Here is an 8324-nt window from a genome sequence, read left to right on the forward strand (position 1 = left end):
TTTCACTCTGATTTCAGGAACGGCACCCCAATTTTGCTAGCGTCCGGTATCTGCAGCTCCTCCCTCTCTTCAGGAATATTCATGTAGGAAAGTGTTTTTAAACTAGGAGCACGTGTAAACTAGAATGAGTGAGGCTTTGTGCCATTGCCATAGGGGCAAGAGTCCAATTTAGAGCGTAATTTTTCAGCCGCCGGGTTTTGGAGCGCCTCTTCAATCTAAACTACAAGTCCCAGGAGACGCCGCAGCGACTGTGTCTTCCGTGGTTCTTCCCTCGCTCTTCTCGATAGTGGAGATAAAGGTTCCGTTCGCGGTGCACTGCGGAGTTGGTTTGTTTTCTACGGCGGTGACGGAGTTGGAAGCCCGGCTGCTGGAGGGGGTGTCAGGAGGCGGATTCCTCCTCTCAAGTCCTGGGGGGCGGGGAGGAGGGAGGCTGGGCCAGAGGCCTGGGATCGAACCGCGAAGACAGAGTGAACTGAGGAGATGGAGGACAGCGGAGTGTCGTGGGACGGCGAGCCCGTCTCAGGTCCCGGCCCGGGAGGCGGCGGAATGATCCGCGAGCTGTGCCGGGGTTTCGGGCGCTACCGCCGCTACCTAGGACGGCTGAGACAGAACCTGCGCGAAACCCAGAACTTCTTCCGCGACATCAAATGCTCCCACGAACATAGTTGTCCCTCCTCCCCCACGGGCGGCGGCGGGGCCGAGCCCGGTCCTGCCAGCGATGTCGCCGAAACCGGGCAGCAGCCGGGTAAGGAGGGCAGCCCAAAGGGAGAAAGGGGGCTGGAGCACTAGAGGGTGGACCGCACCTCTGCCCCTGCAAAACAACTCCGGGAAAAGGCGGAAAGTAGGAGTTTGTGTGGCCGCCCCCGGGCCTGGGCCGCGAGGATCTGGGATGACGGGAGAAGGCATCCCTCCGGGTGGGGGAGGGGGCACTGAGGGCGGGGTCCATGAGGGCCCGTGCTTTGGAGGAGGAGGCAGGGGTTCATCCTAGGAGTGGGGGGAGTTTTCTGAGTTGCAGGTGGCTGGTGGTGGGTAAGGACACCAGTTTAGGGATGGAGGAATGGAGAGAGGGGTATAGAAAGAGGAGTAATCAGGGTGCTCCAGGAGGCGGAGGAGATCAGGAGATGTAGTAGTGTGTTTATGTTTGAATATATATGCGAAATGCTTTTACACCGAACTTTCAACTCTCTGAAGAAGTAAGGGATGTATTCTAGATGGGGTTGGGAGTCACCAAAGAGATTGATATCTGATAGGTGGCAGGGAATTGGCAGAGTTGTTGGCTGTGCGTAGAGTATGGTGAAGAATATAGAAGTTGGAGCCCTTCTTGACCACATAATTTTCTAGGGATGTGTTAGAGTCCCCAGAGCACTTAAAATTTCTTGTGGTCTTTAATGTGTTCCAAATTTATTGCTTCCTCTTTAGCTCTGCAGTTGGTGGGGAACCCGAGAGTTTGCTAACTCCAGCATCTAATTAGGAAATAGGTTGGAAGAGAGAGGGACTGGCATCTCATGCAGATTATTTTGGGGACAAAGATAGCAAAAAAGTCAGTTAAATTTTATTTACTGATTCTCATATTTGTAATTAATAGGGAGCTGGTAAAAATGACAACTCTCAGTTTCTACTTTACGGATCTGATTTAGTTGGTCTGGTGGGTAGATTTTAAGACTCTAAACATAAAAAAGCCGCAGGAGATTCTGATGCAGGTGGTCTGCAGATGCACTTTCACTTAGATACTGATAGCAGATTTGAACATGAAGCTCAGAACTGAATGAATTGTTGAACACTAAGTGTGTTGGGCCCCATATTCCCAAAATTGTATGTTAATATTGTAAACTATCTGAAATTCTAGATGTGGGAGTAAAAATAAGATAGTATGAATCTTATGAAATGATTCTATTACATTTATTTGACCTGGCCCAAACCAAAACCCGTTACTATCGAATTGATTCTGACTTATAGTGACCCTGTATAGGGTTTCCAAGGAGCGGCTGGTGAGCTTGAACCACCAACCTTGTGGTTCAAACTGAAGTTACAGTGCAGTGCAATAACCCACAGCACCACATCAGGACTCCAAGACAAGGAAGAACTGCTCTATAATGTTTCCCAAGCTGTAGTCTTTATAGAAAGGAGCTCTGGTAGTGTAGAGGTTACAAATTGGGCAGCGAGCTGCAAGGTCAGCAGTTTGAAACTACCAGCTGTTTGGCAGGAGAAAAATGAGGCTTTCTTCTCCCGTAAAGATTTTACAGCCTCTGAAACCCTGCGCAGGGTCGTTATGAATCGGAACCAACTCCACGACATATAACAACAACAACAATCTTTATAGAAGCTGACTGCCATATCTTTCTCCCACAGAGCAACTGGTAGGTTTGAACCACAGACCTTTTGGTTAGCAGCCAAGTTCATAAACACTGTGCTACCAGGACTCCTTACTTGGTGTGAATATAAATAGGAAAGTTTTTAGTATACCCTATAGGAGAAATGGGAGGAGAAGGATAAACTGTTTCAAAGTTGTGGTTTTGACAAGTCCAAAGATTTGGTCTTCTATAAATGCCTTTATAGAGGAAACTGATTTCTGAGAGGTTATATTATGAAAACAACTGGGATCTTGGTGTGGTGCTAGAGGACAGGCTGTTGTTGTTATGTGCCTTGGAGTTGCCCTGTACAGGGTTTCCGAGGTTATAAATCTTTGTGTTGTTGTTGTTAAGTACCATGGAGTCAGTTCCGACTCACAGTGACCATGCAGTTTCCAAGGCTGTAAATCTTTATGGTAGCAGAACGCCTCATCTTTCTCTGGTGGAACCGATGGTAGTTTCAAACTGCTGACCTTGAGGTTAGCAGCCTGATTCGTAACCACTACGCTACCAGAGCTCCTTAGAAGATAAGTAGTAGACTGCTAACTGCAAGATCAGTGGTTCAAATCTACCAGCTGCTCTTGAGAAACCTTATACAGGGTTGCTATGAGTCATGTTTTCAGAGATGATTCCTAGAGTGTGTACTTTCACCCTTTCCCTTAGTAATGCTTTCTAGTGGTTTCTCCTTTCCAGAAATTCTCATAGCCTATCTGAAAACTGTCTGTTGAAATTACTATTTTAAAGCAATTCTGTATTCTGGAATTACTACAGGGAAAACAAAACACCCCAAACCAGAGAGTAGATTCAGTTTGGTGAAAAGGAGATATTCATGGCACCTTGGATGGCTCTTGTCTTTATTTTGTAAAAACCAACTTAAGAAATACAAATGTACCTTTGTATTTGACCTCATTGGCTTTTCTAGTTGACTGCATCACATATTAATCTTTGTGGATTTAACACTCTTCACCCTCTGGAGTCTGTCCATCTTTAATAAAATTCTGTGGAGGGTGAAGATGACAGGGCTGGGAACAAGTCTATTTTGTTCCATGAAATGATTCCATTTCTTCTAGTGTGGAGGAGAAAAACAACAGGGAAAATGAGTGAGGTGCTACTGACTATTATAGTTTGAGGATGCCATTTGCGCAGCTATTAGGTAATCATGCTAGTAAGCAGAAACCACTCCCTAAAAGACAGCTAGCTCTTGTTCTCTCCTTTTATAGGCTATCTTTGTCAGATCAGAGACTGTTTCAACTTTCTTTTATGAATGTTGGTTTCTGATTAATAGGAACTTAGCATGTGAAGGGATGGAGCACTCAATTTCTAATCTTAACAAACTTCTGGAAGGTTTTAATGACTTCAGAGTGGACATGTGCATCTAGAAACCAGTTGTCATCCAGTCACTTCTGACTCACGGTGACCTCACGTGTGGCATAATAGAGTTGCGCTTCATAGGGTTTTCAATGACTAGTTTTTCGGAAGGAGATCAGGCCTTTCTTTTGAAACGTCTCTGGGTGGAATTGAATTTCCAGCTTTTCTATTTTCAGTCCAGCATGTTAACTGTTTGCACCTCCCAGGAACTCCTGTACTTCTAGATTGAATGTTACAGGGTATTTGAAATTTGAGGACCAAACTGATGACAAAAATAAAGTCTTTTTACATACTATTTATAATACCAAAAACTTTCAAAAAATTTTTTATTTTAAATTATAGAAGAGGTGGAGAAAAACAAACAAACCAAACCTTTTGCTGTAAGTTGAAGCCCTTTCTCTTACATAGTAGAACTGCTCCCTGAAGTTATCTTGGCTGTAAATTTTATGGAATCAAGTCGCCTAGTTGTTCTTTCATGACACCACTGGGTAGGTTTGAACCGCCAGCCTTTCAGTTAGTAGTTGAGGGCAAACCATTTTTGCCAACCTGGGAGGGACCTCTAAGGAAGTGGAAAACTCACTGTTGTAGAATTGATTCTGATCCTAGTGACCCTGTCAGACAGAGTAGAAATACTCTATAGGGTTTCTGAGACTGTAAATCTTTACCAGAGTAGACAGCCTCATCTTTTCCCTGAGGAGTTGCTGATGGGTTTGATCCGCTGACCTTGAGATTAGCAGTCTAGTACTGAACTCACAGTGCCACCAGGACTACAAGGAAATGGAGGGACCCCAAAATAATACTTCCCACTTCATTTTGATAGTATTATCAAGTATTAAGGGACTGTATAGAGTATGTAATGTGTATGAAGTTGTAGATGTTAAAAAAGTAGGTGGAATAGAACTCTTGAGTTAATTTTTTTGGGGGGTGTGTGTACTTTGGCCTGTACAAAGACACCTTAATTGTAAGTAAAATTTCCTTGACTTTGTCTCTTTCCTGCTGCCCAAATCATGGATTTAAATATTTTTATTTTCACTTAAAGAAGGTGTGGAACCCTGGTATGTAGTGGTTCAACGCTTGGCTGCTAAAGGAAAGGTTTTCAATTTGAACTCAGCAGCCACTCTGCCTGAAAAAGATGTAGCAGTTTGCTGCCGTAAAGATTTACAGCCTGGGAAACCCTATGGGGCATTTCTATTGTGTGCTTATAGGATCTCTATGAAGCATAATCAGTTGGCCCACATTGGGTTTGGATTAAAGAGGGTGAGAGTCATATCTTTCTTTGTGTTGATTTTTCTTAGTCAGAGGGGTGACATGAGATAAAGTCTTTAGGTCTTCTAAAGAAAGGGCGTCCTGGTATAGCACTGCAGAAAAATGCACTGGACTGCAAGTTCGATTTGAACTGTCAGGTAGGCAGTTCAAACTCACCAGCTACTCCTTGGAAACCATGTACAGGCTCACTATGAGTTGGAACTGACTCAAAGGCACTTAACAACAACAAAGAAAGATAGGGTAGAGTATTACAAAGTAGCAGAGGGAAAAGTAATATTCTTGTTATATGATCCAATAGAGTTCCTAGCTGTTGCTATTTATCATAACCCTCTACGTCTTAAGAAATTGGGATGACTCAGATGTGTCATTGGAATGCTCTCATCTGGGCTGTGCTCCACCAGTTTTGGTTCCAACCTTTACCAACTAAATTGACATGGACAAGTCTCAACTGCCTACTTTTCCTCATTTGGAAATGGGGATTAAAATAGTATTTAACATAAGTAAATAGAACAGTACCTATTAAGATGAATGATAAATATTAGCTATTATTATTTAATAAACATTTGAATACCTGTTCTGTTCTGTTCAGAGTGCTGTTAATAAGGTGGTAAAAAGTCAAATACAGAGACATTAGTTTTGGCCTCTGTTTACTGGAGATTCACTCTATGCTTTTCACCTAAGAAAAGGAAAAACAAAATAAAACTATAATTGCCATCATTATAGTACACATTTTGTGTGCGTTCGATAATGGGTGAAAAGACTAGGAGGACCTGAATGTGGTCCTCAGAAAGATATAATTTCATATCAATCATATACATATGCAAGGCATAAAGCAGAAAAAACCAAAAAGGCAGAAAGCTAAGGTATGTTAGATTATAGGCATTTTGTATAACTCTAGTTTTAAGGAGCTCTGGTAGCGTAGTGGTTACGAATTGGGCTGCAAACTTTAAGGTCAGCAGTGTGAAACTACCCGCTGTTCTGTGGGGGAAAGATGAGGCTTTCTGCTTCCGTAAAGATTTACAGCCTCAGAAACCGTGTACAGGGTCGCTATGGGTCGGAACTGACTCCACGGCACTTAACAACAACAGTTTTTATTTATAGCTGTTTGCCTTTGGATAGCTGACAACTCTTTTTTCTCCATTTTTCACTTTCTTTTTTGTCACACTTGTGTAAATCGCGTGTGGCGTTGCAGGATAATGCACTGAAACTGTAAGGTGAGTTTGAACCACAAGTTTCAAAACAAGGATCAAGCTCACCTTACTGTTTCAGTGCATTATCCTGAGCTGCAAGGTTCAAACTCACCAGCTTCTCCTCGGAAACCCTATACAGGGTCGCTATGAGTTGGAACTGACTCGAAGGCACTTAGCAACAACCATATAAATTGATTGCCAGGATGGGCGAGGGGAAGCACTAGTGCACTTACTTAAAATGCTTAGACATCTTAAATGGTAACTTGTATGAATAATGTAGTTTAAGTAGCAGAGACACTTAGGAAGGGGGCTCAAAGTTGGGAGAGAAAATTCTTTACAGCTATTCTTATACAGGTAGGAGCCCTGCTGGCACAGCCTTTAAAGTACTCAGCTGCTTATTAAAAGGTCAGAGATTCAGACCCACTAGCAGCTCCACAGCAGAAAAATGTGGCAGTCTGTGTTCATAAAGATGTAGTCTTGGGAATCCTATGGGGGAGCATTTCTACTCTGTCCTTGTTGTTAAGTGCCATCAAGTTGGTTCAGACTCATAGCGACCCTATATAGGGTTTCCAATGAACAGGTGGTGAGTTTGAACCGCCCACCTTGTGGTTAGCAGTCCATATGAGAAGAACATTTTTAAAAGAAAGTGCAAGTTTTAGATACTGTTGAAAAACTGGGGCTTTGTAAATATATAATGCACCCTGGCAGCAGAGAGACTTTGTTACAATTGAGTCATAATGTGTAGTTTTGGATTTAAAATTTACTTCAATCAGAGGTGTGGTACTATATGGTACTATCTACTCGGGTCCCTTATTCTATTTTCCATTCTCTGGCATTTAGACCCCTCTTTGCAGCTCTTGCTCCCTCTTGCTCCTGGGAGGAAATGACCTCCCCAAGCACAGTGGCTCTGTGCATCCTCTCCCTACACAGCCTTTCCCTTTCCTAATCTTGCTTTCCTGGGATAATCTGTTTCCCATACTTTAGGACAGGCCATTATTGAAAAGGGTTGGCTAATTTTGCCTTCTCCAGTAAGAAAAAAACAACCGCAATTTATGATCATTTGTAATATATTTAATTGAATCTAAAATCTCGCTGATTTTATGTGATTAGTTCTTCAGCCTGATAAATAGATTTAAAAGAAAACATGGAGTAAAAATTCAATCTGGTTTTTAAATTTCACTTTGCCTGTCCACCTTCCTTGCATCTCCTATTCTTCGTGCTTATGCTTTCTGTCTCACTAGATCAAGGGAACAAAGAATACAGTTTTCAAAAACACAATCCTTTGAAATTTAAAGCTCCAATATTCAAGTAAAGGGGAATATGAATTTCGCTTTATGCCTGTAGCTCCGATTCTATTGGCTGTGGACATGTTGTTGTTGTTATGTGCTGTGGAGTCGGTTCACACTCATAGCGACCCTCTACAGGGTTTCCGAGGCTGTAAATCTTTTTGGGAGCAGAAAGCCTCATATTTCCTCCTGTGGTACAGCTGGTAGTTTCAAACTGCTGACCCTTAGGTTAGCAGTCCGATTCGTAACCACTACACATATAGACCATGCTTTTATTTACTTATTCTTTTTGTATGATAACCAGGTGTATATTTATCTTACCCTGCTTACTAGATTGCGAACCCCTTAAGGATGAAAACTTTTTTGCTTGTCTTTGTAGCCCCTGCAATAACTTATCATGGTACTTTGTACATGTTTGTTCTTAAGTGCTGTCAAGTCGATTCCTACCCATAGTGACCCTGTTTAGGGTTTCCCAGGAGTGGCTGGTGAGCTTGAACCACGAACCTTGCAATTCAAATGGCTTTGTAGTCTGGCACTTTGTACATAACAGGCAAATAAATACAGGTAGACCCTGTCTTATTATGGGGTTCCGGTCTGATAACTACTTTGTGTTAGTTAATACAACGTCCAACATAAATCAGTATCTCTCTCTCTCTTTTTTTTTAAAGTATCTTTTAGTATCTTAGGAGTCCTGGTATAGCACTGTGGGTTAATGCGCTGGACTACAAAATCTGTTTGAGCTGCAAGGTCAGAGGTTCAAGCTCACCAACTGTTCCTAGGAAACCTATACAGGGTTGCTAGAAGTCTTAACAACAACAGTGTCTTTAGAAGTCCCATCTTTACTTGTCTCTGTTGTTGTTGTTGTT

The 8324-nt window shown here is 42.5% G+C and overlaps 1 protein-coding gene across 2 annotated transcripts in view; it reads left to right on the forward strand.

Annotated features, from left to right (window-relative positions):
- Nucleotides 1–454: 454 nt before the first annotated feature.
- The window catches only part of DSTYK (dual serine/threonine and tyrosine protein kinase), a 75151-nt gene continuing 67281 nt past the window's right edge, over nucleotides 455–8324 (forward strand). Inside the window, exon 1 of one of the 2 annotated variants that reach the window (XM_006834087.1) lies at nucleotides 455–745. In XM_006834087.1, coding sequence (XP_006834150.1) covers nucleotides 481–745 — 265 coding nt within the window. In that variant the 5' untranslated portion in view covers nucleotides 455–480. The remainder of the gene's footprint in view (nucleotides 746–8324) is intronic. The other variant, XM_006834086.1, reaches the window with a different exon arrangement.

This window comes from Chrysochloris asiatica, unplaced genomic scaffold, assembly GCF_000296735.1.
Source record: "Chrysochloris asiatica unplaced genomic scaffold, ChrAsi1.0 scaffold00009, whole genome shotgun sequence".
NCBI lineage: Eukaryota > Metazoa > Chordata > Mammalia > Afrosoricida > Chrysochloridae > Chrysochloris > Chrysochloris asiatica.